The sequence below is a fragment of the Sminthopsis crassicaudata genome, chromosome 4 (genome assembly GCF_048593235.1).
Source record: "Sminthopsis crassicaudata isolate SCR6 chromosome 4, ASM4859323v1, whole genome shotgun sequence".
In the NCBI taxonomy this organism is placed as follows: Eukaryota; Metazoa; Chordata; class Mammalia; order Dasyuromorphia; family Dasyuridae; genus Sminthopsis; species Sminthopsis crassicaudata.
Window position 1 is genome coordinate 326,340,463 of NC_133620.1, and position 15,495 is coordinate 326,355,957.

At 35.1% G+C, this 15,495-nt stretch overlaps 1 protein-coding gene across 3 annotated transcripts in view; it reads right to left on the reverse strand.

Moving 5' to 3' along the window:
* The window catches only part of WIPI1 (WD repeat domain, phosphoinositide interacting 1), a 56,448-nt gene extending 41,417 nt beyond the window's left edge, over positions 1–15,031 (reverse strand). For 2 of the 3 annotated variants that reach the window (XM_074260604.1, XM_074260603.1), the window contains exons 1-3: positions 14,712–15,031; positions 10,890–10,972; positions 684–853 (exon numbers count right to left, since the gene is read on the reverse strand). In XM_074260604.1, the coding sequence (XP_074116705.1) occupies positions 684–853; positions 10,890–10,972; positions 14,712–14,824 (366 nt within the window). In that variant the 5' untranslated portion in view covers positions 14,825–15,031. Of the gene's footprint in view, positions 1–683; positions 854–10,889; positions 10,973–13,853; positions 14,265–14,711 lie in introns of those variants that run through there. The other variant, XM_074260605.1, reaches the window with a different exon arrangement.
* Between the last annotated feature and the right edge of the window lie 464 nt (positions 15,032–15,495).

Here is a 15,495-nt window from a genome sequence, read left to right on the forward strand (position 1 = left end):
CACTGGGGGATTTGTGAGTTTGGCTTCCATACATTACATTTCATGATCTTTCTATAATTCCTTGGCATATAGTTGAAACACATCAGGCCTGAACCAAGCAGGGAGTCATCAATGAGAAATGAAAAAACAGAAATGACAACACCAATTAAAATAATTTTCTATATTAATTAAACTACTGTATATCTATTAGAACAAGAGAACCAAATGGAAAGAAAGAAGGAAGGAAACAAGTATTTATTATGTGTCAGTTACTATGCTAATCATTTTACAAGCACAATCTAACTCAATTTTCACTTTGGGAGGGAGGTACTATTACAAGCCCTGCTTTACAGATGAAGAATAGCACCTTAAACGAACTGACTTGGGTCATAGAGTTAGTAAGTATCTGAGGCTGATCATGCTAATTCTGCATCCAGTGATTTATTCACTGTATCACGTAGTTGACTCTACCCTTGAAGTCCAGAAAAACTCCTTAGTGAGCAAACAATTTACTTCTTACAAGAGTGGAAGAGTGAGAAGTGAAATGTTTTAGAATATTTTAGAATATAATTTTTTATTTTAGAATATAAATTCATCTTCAAGGCAAGATAAAAATGGATGTTTATGAGCATTATTGTTTACTATTTTATGCAGATTTTTGCAATATCAAATACTATCTGAAAAAGGTGACTTTCCTTTCTTACCTGTCGGTTCAGCCTTATAGACAGGATGTTGCTAGAATAGCTGTAGTTACAAATTTCTGTACCCTTTTTGAAATGATACACATTCATCTGCCGTGGTTTTGTATGACTAACCACCACAACCAAGCTACTAGAGAAGAGCCGCTCTACAATGTAGACATCTGGTATTTCACCTAAATGAAGAAGAAAAATAACACAATTAACAAAAAGAATACTACAGAGTTATCAAGCTTAGGAACCCTGAATTAATTTTCAGTTACTAACTTTCTTCAAATTCTACTTACAATATGTCAAACATTAGTAAACGGTTTTAATCATGACTATAAAACAATGCTGCTTTGACGACTTCTCAGAGTAATCATTTCAATTTTCTTCTTAGAAGTTCAGAATTATAGAGATGACTTTATGGGTTGGCAAAGATTTCTTAAGTGCTTCTACGTACTGGGTACTGTGATAAATGATGGGGATACAAAGGGGAAAAAAAAACAGTTCCTGCTCTCAGAGATCTCATGGTTTAATTGAAAAATAAAAACAAAACAACTATGTACAAAGATGATGTAAAAAGGATAAATTATGGATAATGAACAGAGGAAGGAATTTAGGTATCTCATTTCTATAACTAACTTTCTATGTGACCCTAGGTAAGTCACAGTATTTGTCTGGGCCTCCTTTTTCTACTTTATAACAAAATGGATCATTAATTGGTAAGCTTTACAAACCACAAAGATTTGGGGAAATTTTAATATACCTTACCTTTTCATAGGTTATAAGACAACCATGAAGCTATTAAAGAAGTACTGTAGCCTCCATGTCTTTCCAATTCTCTCTTGCACTAACATCAAGAGAAGTGTGGTGGCAACAAGATTATACTAAGATCATTTCTGAAGGACATGGCTCTCTTCAAAACCAATGAGATGATTCAGACCAGGTTCCAACGATCTTATGATGAAGAGAGCTATCTACCCTCATCTACACCCAGAGAAAGGACTGTGAGAACTGAGTATGGACAACAACATAGCATTCTCTCTCTTTTTGTTGTTTGCTTGCATTTTTTTTCCTCATTTTTTTCTGGTTTGATTTGATTTTTCTTGTGTAGGGATTTAATTTTATAAATATGCATGCATATATTGGATTTAACATATATTTCTACCATGTTTGATGTATATTGGACTACTTGCCACCTAGAAGAGGGGGTGGGAGAAGAGACGGAAAAATTGGAACACAAAGTTGTTTTGCAAGGGTTAATGTTGAAGAATTATCCATGGACGTATTTTGAATAACAAAAAATTTTAATAAAAAAAAAAAAAGGAATAAGAGACAGAGAGTGAAGGTGTGATCATATAGCTTAATCTTTTCCCTTAGTTTTTCTAGTCTTCTAGCTTCTATTTCCAGCTTAAAGTAACTTGGATATTAGCTTTGTCCATTAATCTTTCCCTTGTTCTCCATACAGAATAAAAAGGCCAAGACTGATAAGCCATTATCCAAGTGTGATTTAAGCTTCCATTTCTCTCTAAATATAGATTTCATATCTGCACTTGTTTACAATTAAGTAAGTTGCACCACAAGTAACAGAATGCACCAGAATCTACTCATTCCTCAACTGGCCCAGTAATAGGGTTACATAGGCTTTCATCCTTGCTATTACTTTGATACCATTTCCTTATCATCACACCTCAATGTCCTTAAAATTTTTTTTGGAAAAAAAAAAAAAAAAAAAAAATCCTCATTCTCCCCTTCCCCCATTGAATAAAAAAGAAAAACAAAACTTTTGTAACAAATATACATAGTCAAGCAAAATAATATCCCAGATTGCTAATCTATGCCTTCAATTTTTCACCTGAGAGGTATCATCCTCTGGCATCACAGCTGGTCACCGTTTTGAGCAGAATTAAATCTTTCACAGTTGCTTATCTTAACAGTATAGCTGTATAAATCATTCATCTGGAGTTTGCTCACCTCTCTGTTTCAGTACACTGAAGTTTTTACAGATTTCTCTGAAATTGTCTTTTTTTATAATTTCTTATGATGTCGTATTCCATAATAATTATATGCCATGATTTTGTTCAACCACTCCCTAGTTTATGGGTATTCCATTATCTCCTGTTCTTTGCCATCAAAAAATGTATTATACATTGTTGTTTCTGCTTAGCACTTTTTTCACTAAGCTATTGACAATTTGGATTTTTTTTTCCTTAGAAAACTGCCTTTGATTATTAATTAGGGAATAATTCTTATAAACATGAATCTGGTCTTTAAATATCTTAGAACTTAGACAATTATCACAAAAATTTGTTATAAGTATTTTTCTTCCAGTTATGTTTTCTTCCTAATTTCAACTGTACTTGGTTCTTTTTTTGTACAAAATTTCTTAATTTTATGTAATCAAAATTATCCACTTTTTCTTAAATCCTCTCTATTGCTTTCCTTATAATTAACTCATTCTTTTTATTATTATTATAACGTTTTATTGACAGAACATATGTCTGGGTAATTTTTTTTAACAACATTATCCCTTGCATTCACTTTTGTCTTGACTTTTCCCTTCCCTCCCTCCACTTCCCCCTAGATGGCAAGCAGTCTTATACATGTTAAATATGTTATAGTATATCCTAGATACAATATATGTGTGCAGAACTGAACAGTTCTCTTGTTGGACAGGGAGAATTGGATTCAGAAGGTAAAAATAACCTAGGAAGAAAAACAAAAATGCAAACAGTTTACATTCATTTCCTAGTGTTCCTTCTCTGGGTGTAGATGATTCTATCCATCATTGATCAATTGGAACTGAATTAACTCATTCTTTAAAGACATACTTGTACTATATTCTGCTCATTCTTGCTATCATTAATTGATATCCAGGAAATTATCTCAGTTTTTTCCACTGATTTTCTCTTGGTGTTTTCCACCTTATCTTTTGCCATCATCTATAGAAACTCGATTTATTTGATGACCTTGCTAACAACTTGACCAAAATATTCTTCTACCTCCTCAACTCCAGTCAACCTCTTTCTTTCTCCAAATCATTTTAGCCACACAGCAACATTCTGATCAAATCATTCTGTATTCCTCTCCAACTAAACTTACCAACTGTGACACTCTTGACATCTCAGCTCTTATAGTCCCTCCATTTGTAACCTGTGTTCTATGGCCTGCCAACTTAGCTATTACCCTAAAATCACTTGTTCCCTAATTTTCTTAAAAAAAAAAAAAAAAGGGGTTCTAGTGGCATCTTTTGACTTTATACCAGAGTAATTTCTGGGGGAGGAAAACCCTCTCTTTTAATAAAGAAAAAGCATATCAATTACTTTTACAAGCAACTGATACACTGATCTTATCTAATATTTGCAATATTTTGCTCCAGGAGTTCCCCATCTCTATGTCTTGAGGTAAGGAAATAAAGTTTTACTTATTTTCTGAAACCTTCAATGCTTTCTTTTCTTTTTTTTCTGAGGCAACTGGGATTAAGTGACTTGCCTAGGGCCACACAGCTAGGAAGTATTAAGTGTCTGAGTTCAGATTTTAACTCAGGTCCTTCTGACTTCAAGGCTGGCATTCTATCCGCTGCACCATCTAGCCCCTTGTTTTTTTTTTTTTTTTTTTTTTTTTTTTTTAAACTTTTTAAGGGTCCAACTTTCTCAAAGTTATCTTTCCATTTATTTTGCTATATTCATTATAGGAAAATAAAGGGAATAAATATTTATACAGTGCCTCCTATGTTCCTGGTACTGTGCTAAATGCTTTTACAGTATTATCTTATTTGATTTTTACAACAACTCTGTGAAACAGGTGCCATGGAAACTGAGGCAAAAGGATATTAAGTGATTTACCCAGAGTCATACCAGCTATGAAATGTTTGAAGTTGGAACCCAGGAATTCCTAATTTCAGACCCACTACTCTTTCCACTGTTATCAACAGCTATTTTTTTTTCTTTTGTTTATTTCATTGCACCTAAATTTATATAAATCCCACATTTCTCTAAATTTCTCATATTTGCGATTTCTTATTGCTCAAAAATGTTCTCTTATATTCACACATTATATTTTTTTTAGCCATTCCTTAATGAATAATTATCTATTCTTTTCCCAATTCTTTGCTACTACAAAAAGTTGTTCTGAATATTTTGGTAAATATTGGACCTTTATTTCTAATTTCTACCTCCTTGGGTTCTGTGCTTAATAATGGGATCAATGGGTAAACAGCTAGGCACATTTCAGTTGCTATTATTACATAATTCAAAATTGATACACAGAATGGCTCAATTGAATCACAGCACCACCAGTATGTTAACATAATTATTTCCCATAGCTACTTTACCATTGACTGGTCTCATTTTGGGGGGGGGGGGGTCATCTCTTATCAACATATGAATGTAAAATGCACTCTTGGAGTTGTTTTAATTTGTATTTCTCTTTATATTAAATTGAACATTTATGGTTTGCTATCTTTCTGAAAATTATTGATTACCTACTGGGGAATAGCTCTCTATATTATGTTTGTGTCACTTCCTTATATATCTCAGGTAGTCTTTTCAGTAATATTTAATATGAATTTTTTTCTACTCCACAATTTTTCTTTTTCTTCTGTCTTTATTGTTTTTATATATGAAATTAATTTTATGGAATCAGAAAGTCTACTTTTGTCTTTTGATCTTCTCTATCCTTTGATTAAGAATTTTTATCCTTCCCTTGGTTGTAAAAGGTACCTAGTATTATTCTCTCCATTTTAATGATGTAACTTTTTATATTCCTGTTATCTATTTTGAACCTTATAATGGGATGTCTATTTGATCTAAACCTATTTTGTGTCAAGCTATTTCCAGTTATCCCAAAAGTATTTATCAAAAAAATTCTTTCCCTCAATAATTTATGTTCTTGTATTTCTCAATCATTAGACTGTTTGACTGCTTTTTTGTTTTGCTTACCTTGTCTGTTCTACTAATCTTTTTTTTTTCTGTTTTTCTTTTAAATTAGTATGTAAACACTTTTGAGGAATAACTTTGTAACACAGAAGTCAGTCCCCTAAATTCTGCTCATTCTAATCTGTGGTCAACAGCCACCATGTTAATTTTTCTGTCCTTTTTCGGTCTGGTAAGCATCACCATGGAGTCATAAAATTGAGTTGTCTTTAACTACTACAAATTCACAATGGTTAAATTCAGCTAGGTCCTTGTTGTTGCTCAACAGTTCTGTTACCCCATTCTTACTGACTCATTTCATACTCCACAATAATTCCAAATTTTCTCTTCTCCCTAAAATCCTTACTTGCAGATGACCTAGTCACTTATTTCAGATTGGGACCAAATGACAAGATCTCCTTCAACTATTCTTTCCCATTTCTTAAATCAATAATAATAGCATACCTTCTTTCTGGCCACAGAGGATAACTATACCCATTCTTAAGACTAACCCCTCTAAATAGCTTTGAAAATTACACACTGGAATTTCCAATCAAGATAGCTGCTCAAGTGGGAGGCACCTAGCTTTCACATACCTTTTCCAGTAAAATGTTGAACCTTTCAAGAGACTCAAAAGTCAAGAGAAGGACTTTTTGCTGTGAAAAGTAATTGACTTTTTCTTCCTTAAAACCGAAAAGCTGAGGTCAAGAAGAAATATGTTTTAATTTTAAGTTTTTTTGGTAAATGTAAATTTTTTTGATAAATAATCATCCATTTCATATATTGTCAGGTTTTCTACATAAAAAAATTAGGCAAAATAGTTGCTAATAATTTCCTTTATTTCTGTTTCATCTTTTGCAAATGCTTCTTGCATTCTGCTATTATCTATTTAGTTTTCTTCTCTTTTTATGAATATAATTAAACTATTACAAATAAACTATTTTATTAGTTTTTACCAAAAAAAATTAGGTCAATTTTAGTTATCAATAAATTCAATGTTTGATTTTATCAATCTCTTTGATTTTTCTACTTGTGTTTAATAGATTTTTAAATTTGCTACTTTTCTAGTTATCTCATTGCATGCCTAACTCATTTATCTGTTTTGTCTATTTTTCTGTTAATACAAGTGTTTAGAAATATAAATTTTCTCTTAAAAACTGCTGTGGAACATCTTCTAAGTATATTATCATTTTCTTGGATGAAATCTACCATTTCTAAGAGTTGTTCTTTTATCTTTTAATTTTTTTAGGAATAAATTCTCCATTTAAGTTTTAATCCTCTCCTTTAAGGTTTTTTAAAATTAATTTTAATATTTAATGCATTATGATATGTAATTATGTTTCTTTTTAGACATTTGTTTTTTATTTTTTTACATTTAAGTAAAAGTACTATAAAATAGTATGTGTGTATTCCTTTTTATTCTCATTCAACAGTGGCCATATAGCTATCATATTGTGTATTTTCCTCCAACATAATCTACTCTACTTTTAACTCTTTGTCCCTGATTCCTTTTTACAAAGAAGGTGGTAAAAAAGAAGGAATGTAATCAATGCTTTATTTATTAACTATAATTGAAGCTAGCTGCTTCCCTACCTTTGTATCTCATTTTCTCCTCTAACCTACTTTAATCACTTACAGCTGTTTTTATTTTGGGATTCAAGTTAAGTGGTTTGTCCAAGGAGGATTTCAGAAAGGCCTGGAGAGACTTACAGGAATTGATGCTGAGTGAAATGAGCAGGATCAGGAGATCATTGTATACTTCAACAACAATACTATATGATGATCAATTCTGATGGATGTGATCCTCTTCAACAATGAGATGAACCAAATCAGTTCCAATGGAGCAGTAATGAATTGAACCAGCTACACCCAGAGAAAGAACTATGGAAGATAAATACAAACCACTACATAGAATTCCCAATTCCTCTATTTGTGTCCGCCTGCATTTTTTATTTCCTTCAAAGGTTAATTGTACACTATTTCAAAGTCTGATTTTTTTTGTATAGTAAAATAACTACATGGACATGTATACCTGTATTGTATTTAACTTATACTTTAACATATTTAACATGCATTGGTCAACCTGCCATCTGGGAGAGGGGGTGGGAGGAAGCAGGGGAAAAATTGGAACAAAAGTTTTTGTAATTGTCAATGCTGAAAAATTGTAAATAAAAAGCTGTAATAAAAAAAAATAAAAATACAGTCCTTAATCTAAAAAAAAAAGTGGTTTGTCCAGGGTCAACCAGCTAATGAATATCTGAGATCAAATTTGTACTCAGGTACTCTTGACTCCAGGGCCAGTGATCTATCCACAACCTTGACATCAAATATTTATTTCTGCTCCTGTTTAAAAGATAACCATTTTATCAACATTTTATTGTTTTCAAGTACTTAAATGTTTATCTTTTTAGGTTTCTTTTGACTTCTGTACTTGATTTTCAAAATTTCTACTCAGCTTTGATCTTTTCATCAGGAATGTTTCAAAATCTTCTATTTAATTCTACTAAATGTCCTTTCCCCCAGTCTTACAATTTAAATTATCCTTAGTTGTAAGGATTACGTTATTTTTTGCCTTTTGGAATATCATATTCCAAGATTTCTACTTTATAGTAGTAGATACCAAGTCTTGTATAATCCTGTGTGATTCCTTGCTATTTGAACTTACAGTTTGGCCTTTTGTGGTAATTTTTCTTTGACCAAGGGGTTCTGAATTTTGGCTCTGATGTTCCTGGGAATTTTTCACCTCTAATGCTTATATAATGAGTGAACTTGGGAAAGTCACTTTATTTGCCTAAGCCTTAATGTCTTTCTCTCTAAAATGGGAAAGAGAATGAAACAGATTCTATGATCACCCTCTTTTGTCCATCTTCAGTCTGAGTTCAATTCAGCTTTAGACTCCTACTAGCCATGTAGCCCTGAAGATATCAATTACTCCTGTTTGCCTCACTTCCCTCATTTATAATATGAATTGGAGAAGGAAATGGCAAACCACTCTAGTATTTTTGTCAAGAAAACCTAGATGGAGTCATGAAAAGTCAAGTAAAGTTCTCTTGATTGATATTAAAAACTAACTATAATCTTCAACAGCCTTACTTTTCCTACTCTTCTCCCTGCACTTATGTTCTAGCCATCAGAACACTTTATGCCTATGTTTATATTGCTTCCTATGCCTGATATATTCTCATTCTTTCTACCTACTGAACTGCTATATATCCTTTAAAGCCCAACTTAAACATTACCTCCTCTTGAAGGCTTTCTAAGTTCTCTACCTGCATCTACCCTTCCTATCCTTTGGTCAGAAAGATCTTTTCCTTTGGTCTTCATATTATATTTTATTCTGCATCTCCTTAAATCATTATCACATAACATTGATGAACAGTTATCTATTTGTCTTGTTCTCCCACTAGTCTGGAAGGTCTAAAAGGCCAGAGCCTTGTTTTATCAAAACTCTGTATGACTCTCTAGTACTTAGCACAGTGCTTATTATAGAGAGAAGAATGAACAAAAGTTTGCTAAAGGTTTCCTGCCTAATTCATAGAGATGTGAGGGGGAAAAAGAGAAGTCTTTACAAATAATCAAGTCCAATTTATATAAATATATGAAGCGGAAGTTAATTTTAAAGTTTTGCCATTTCACTGCCTTCCTTAGGGAGCCAAAGTTAGTAAAATAAACATTTCTTAGAAGCTGAACTACTTGTGCTATCAGATTATTTAGCCTGAAGGAATTATTCCTGAGAATGAATTGTTTTAAAATATACAACAGAAGCCTTAAACCCTTGTAATATTTTGATACTATATAAATAAGGTGGCTGCTGTTATTAAAATTAAGGAATATATTTCTTATACTTCTTATGTTTCCATAGCCATAGAAACAAATGCTGCCAAGCTTCCATAGACTGACAACAAAAAATAGGTAACTGATCAGTTATCCATTGGGTCAAAGCCCATCATAACCTACCTCTCCCAATTTTTTTCAGTCTTCTTTCACCTCATAGCCTGCCATGTACTCTTCGATTTGATGGGGCAATTACGTGGCACAATAGATAGAGGGTCAGCCTAGAGTTGGGAAGATCTGGGTTAAAATTTGGCCTCAGCCAGTAGCTATATGGTACTGGGCAAGTCACTTAACTGTCATTTGCCTCAGTTTCCTCATCTACAAAATGGAGTTAATAACAGGAGCTACCTCCCAGAGCTGTTGTGAGGATCTAATGAAATAATAATTGTAAAATATGCAGCATAGTGCCTGGCATATATAGTAAGCACAATATAAATGACACTATTACTTTATTATTATATTGGTTTCCTTGCTATTCTTCAAATAAGACATCCTATCATGCAGCTCCCAGCGTCTTCACTGGCTGTTCCTTATATGGAATGCTCTCCCTTCTTATATCTCTAGGCTTCTTTCAAGTCCCAGCTAAAACTCCACCTTCTACAGAAAACCCTACAGAAATTCCCAATCCTCCTTAATCGTAGTGCCTTCCCTCTGTAGATTATTTTCTATTTCTTTTGCCCTTCTTTGTATCCCTGGAGCTTAGCACAGTATCTAGCATATATTGGCACTTAATAAATGATTATTAACTAACTGATTCAATAAAATAGTAAACATAACACAAAATAATAATAATGGCAAAAATAATGGTGGCATAATGTAATGGATGGAAAGCTAGAGTAGGAGTTGACAGGATCTGATTCAAGTCCATAGGCTATCATTTTCAGAAAGCAGAATTTTCGAAGACTTATATAAAGCTGCTGATTTGCATAAACAGAAGTAATCTTTTCTCTGGGAGTTCCTTATACCATTTAAATCATGTTTACACCAAAAAGAAGAAGAAAGAATGAAAAAAAAGTTCCCCATTTATATTTTTATGAAACAACTAACTCACAATTTAGTGAGATAGGTTATGTGTATCATTATACACATCTTACAAATCAGGCAACTAAGCTCCAGAGAGATAGGTGGCTTGACTAAAGTCACAAAACCAGTTAATTACTGAGCCAGGTATTATAATTCCCCTTCCCCTTCTACCTCATGTTACTTCTCACATGTAATTGAAACCTAAGAAAATGTGTTAGCAAAGGATCAAATATGGGGATTTCATAGTAACCCAACAGATCAGTAATTGCCTCCTCCCCAACTTTTTGTTTTAAAGCAAGATGAGGCAATTCCAGGATTCGTTTCAAATCCTGGAAAATCAAGACTAGAGTTTATAAGCAACAAGGAAAGGAAGAAGGGGTGGGGCGGGGTTCTCCAATACTAGAAATTAATATTTAAAATGATGACTAAGTAGGAATGAAATTAAACAATGACTTACTGCTTTCATGGACTTGGTCCAGTTGTTCCACAGAACTCAGGGAAAATAACCTATACCCAGTTTTGGTTCCAATTGCTAGGGATCTGCAACAGATAAAAGATAAAATAGAAATGACCACATAAATTGTAATCAAGCAGACTAATGAAACAAGCTCTCTCTCTCCTTTCAACCTAGATATTGTCTGCCAAGAACACACACAGTCTGACTCCGAACTGGTAAATTCCTGTATAATCAGGTACATGTTGGAAAGCAGATGAACCTATAATCAAAGTGAAGGGGTCAAATTAAGATTCAAATGCAAATTGTAAATCAGGCTCTTTATTAATGATATGAAAGCCTACTAAATACATATAGTTTTCTTAAAAGTTAGGGTATTTCTAAATTGTCACTGATTCCTGTCCCTCTCTGGTACTTAGGAGTTTTTTGGTTTGCTGAAGGAGTGAAATAAAGATGGTGAAATACGATAGCAAAAATTGTAAACAAAGTTCAAAATAATAATGGAAAAAATAAAATAAAATTATTTGAAATAACAGATTTATATCAAGAAATAAGAAATCAAAATAATCAGTAATTTAGGTTTTAAATAATAATTCAAACCAATTATTTCATAAAATTTAGACAAAATAAAAATGAATATGATTTAACTTTTCATGTGTCAACTAAATTACTTAAATAATCCTTAAGTGTGACTCCAGGATCCCTTGGCTTCTATGAAGCAAAAAACCCAGTTAAGAGTCAGGCCAAGATCTTTCATTCCAATTTATGTTTTCAGTTGACTGTTTGGTTCCTAATAATCTGCACCTAAATTAGCAATAAATAAAACAGAATTCTAGTATGACAGTAAGTAGAGGAGGAGGTGTATAGAAGATTTTGTTTTGGACTTGGAGACAAGAAAATATGAATTGGACCTTTGGTTCCAACAGTTAGTAGTAGTGTGACCCTTTGTTTCTTTTTTGCAAAATGACTATAATAAGGCCGCTAATTCCTAACCCTTAAAGTTGTTATGTTGTCTGGATCAGGATTTCATTTGCTAGGGAATGCTCAGTGAGGAACCTCCTTAATCCATGCTACATGCCTATTTTGTCTGGGACTCAAAGATTAAATGATCAATTTATTCTCCAACTACCAAAATACATGGTCTCAGGGTTAATAGGATCAAATGAAGTTCTGTGCAAAACTTAAATTGCTAAATAAAAAAATATTTTTTAAAATTATCCATTTTGGAGAAATTGTTAAGGGTGAAACTTAAACCTTACAACAAAATATATATAAAGGGAAGCAATGACCACACTAGCTGGATGGCTATCACCTTTTCTTTCATTAACATAAAGACTGGACTTCCACATCTTCTAATCAACTTCTATAGAGCATATTAACTGTTCTATTCCTGTCTTTAAGAACTTTAACCAGCTGAAAATCCAGTCTTAGGTTTAAACATTTGCTTTTAAAAAAATAGGGATCTCTTAGCTGAAAAAACAAATCAAGATTCCAAGGGAAACTCACCTTACTTCTTTAAGATAAACAAACAAACATTTAGTATTTATCTAAACTTTAAACTTATGGAAGGAGGGAGAGTAAATGTAGTTTATTGTCATATTGACTTTACTAGTCTACGGCAATAGTCAAATAGAGCTGTTATATCAACTATGGAGCAAAGCATTTTAGTTTTGTCTGTAGAAAACAATGAGAGTCCTATTAATTCAAAATTCTGATCAGTACCTACAACTTCTAGATCTTTTTCTTAAGATTTACTATTTTCAGAGTTTTTGTTGCCTCTTATGAAAGAAATGTCAAAAAGCCCCTTTTATTAAAAGCATATAATTAACACAGACACTCATGAGTTATGTCTTTTATGTTCTTAAGTGTCAACCTACACCTTCACAAAGAATACAATTACACACTAAGTGTGTTTGATGATAGGACTGATTTATTTTAAAACCATGTCATACAATCCTCAGTTCACAGGGACTATAACGACAACTTTTATTTATAGATAGGAGTAGCCTGCCCAACAGAGAGCTTCCTTCTAAAAAAAAAAAAAATAAAATGAGAGTAGGAATTGAGAAGTTAATCAAACATCCAATACAGATCTGAAAATAATAGTTTAGTAGAAGCTGCAATTTATCCAATAATATTTTTTTAAATCCATACAATAAAATAAACATCACTACTTCAAATCCATTATAAATTGAATTCTTACATAAATTTTTAGGCATCTAATATTAATTTATAAACAGGATTCTCTTCTTTCTAACCTATTTGGGTTAAAACATAGAATGAAAATGAATTATAATCAAGCAGACTAATGAAACAAACCCAGGCATTTCAACAGCCATACCTTCTTACAAAACACATCTTACAAAACCTTAAAATGTTATCAAAGCCAAGCTGTTGTGCTACTCAATTACTCGAAGCTTTTCAAACAAAGAGAAGCACAGTATGTTTTAAAATAAAAACAGGGTGAATGAAGAACTGGGCTACAAAGAGTACACGGTGACCTTAATTATACTACTATAATACTCAATGTTAACATAGATCTGGAGCTACCATAGCTCAAGCATGAAATATATACTCAGAAGAATAATAGTTAGCATTTACATAGCTCCTATTACTGCGGCCTTCCAAAAACTCTGGCAAGTAGATGCCATTATTATTCCCATTCTACAGCTGGAATCAGGAGTACAAGGTGTCGCCAACTTTCTGAGGATTTGGGACTACATATGAAAGGCTATCCATATGGTTGTAAGAAATATAGTTAATAGTTTTGTGAAAATCAAAATCAAAATGCCTAAATTATAGTTTGATGATCTCATGAATAACTATGGCCAAGAACCCAGGCCCAAAGAGGAAAATCAAAGAGATAAATTAAGCTCCTTGTGGGCACAGGCTTTTTTTTTTTTTTTTAACTGTATTCAGTGCCTAACAAACAGTACTTCTGCACTTAAAAACAAACAAACAACTAACATGCTGAATTCCACTTAAGACAATACGATGCTCAACTCCTCTGGAAAAGGGGACATTTGTGCAAAAGCTCTTCTGATATAGAAAAACAAGATTCTTGTTGAAAAGCCAAGCATTAGGCAAAATTCTAGTGCCTGAAAACTGGTTAGGTCAACCGCGAGCAGTGCGCCCTAACAGCCAACTTGGACCGCAGCAGGCGGGAATTAGCCGAAGAGCTTGCCACATCTTTGTCCCGATTCTGAAGGCGGTTGCCACGTTACTGAGGGATGGGACAAATAGAAAATAACCCTTTGCTCCCATCTTCCTGCATCCTCTCTCTTAACCTCCTGAAGTCGCGTCAACAAACAGTAAAGAAACTCCCAAGTGCTGGACTTAAGCTCTTCATTTCTCCAGCTCTCTCTCTGCTTGGATCAGACAGCGCTGCTCCCTTTCTCCCCTCCCCTTTCCCTCTACTCTCCCCCCCATCAAAACAACCCTCCTTTTTCTGCTTCCTTCCTTTCTTCCTCCCTCTCCCTTCCCCCTCACTCCTTGCTCAAACTGAACAGTCTTAAATTTGGGCGGCATTTGCTTTGAATCCCAGGGTGGAAATTAGGCATTGGGGGATAGGAAAGTCGGGGGTGGGAATCATGTGACCCTCACGTGACTGCCAGTCTATCTCTGTCTCTTGGCGCCCCCCCCCCCCCCCCCATCGTCCAACAACGGCTACGCGACACCTTTCCCCTAACTGGCCGCCCCCGCTAACTCTAAATAAAAAACGAAGGGAGGAGACGTCCGTCTCTCAGCATCGGTCGCGACAGGCCCCGCCCACCCCCGGCTGGGAGTCGCAAAGCGATAGGCCTCGGAGGTAGCAGCGCTGCTTACGTGCGGTCCTGGTTGAAGGAGAAGCAGCTGAGGCCGGCTTCGGCCTCTACCCCACCCGGGGGGGCTTCGGCCACCTCTGCCTCCATGGCGGGCGGAGGAGAGGGGCTCAGCATGACGAACAGGGGCGGGTCGCGAGCCCGGGTCGCGACAGCCGCCTCGACCTGCCTCTGGGCTGTGGTGGTGGCGGCGGCAGCAGGTCCTCAAGCCCCCCTCCCCGCTGGGACCCTCTGAGGCCCACCTCCACAGCTGGCAGCCGGGCGCCGCCGAGCAGCTGACTGGGTGGAGCCGCCTGCCATTGGTAGCCAGCCCACGCCAGGGTGGGACTGCCGGATCGGCCAATCGCCAGCGGCTGGGGGTGGTACTACTCCGTGGGGGACCCGGCCCCGGGCCGGGCGACGCCGTCGCTTATTGGGCCCAGGGTTTAACTACGTGGCTGGAGGCCACGTGGTAGTGTTTTCTTCGCCGGGGCTGTGGGTTGGAGAGGTGAAAAGCTGAGGTCCCTTAGGAAGGGTGGGCACATCTGGAGCTTCTGGTGTGTGTGGCTGCAGGGAATCTCATTACCCGACACCATCCTGCATCCCGTATTCCGCAACTTCATTTCTACAAACTTTACCCCTAGACAAGACGTAGATTTCATTAAAGAGTCTTAAAAGCAGGGCTATCTTCAAGCTGAAGATAGTTCCCTACAAGTTTTGGGACTTGTTTCTTAACAGGCTGGAAAAAAAGAACACGGAAGAGAATTCAATTAATCCACTTTTTTGACATAGGAAAAACCTTCCCTCCC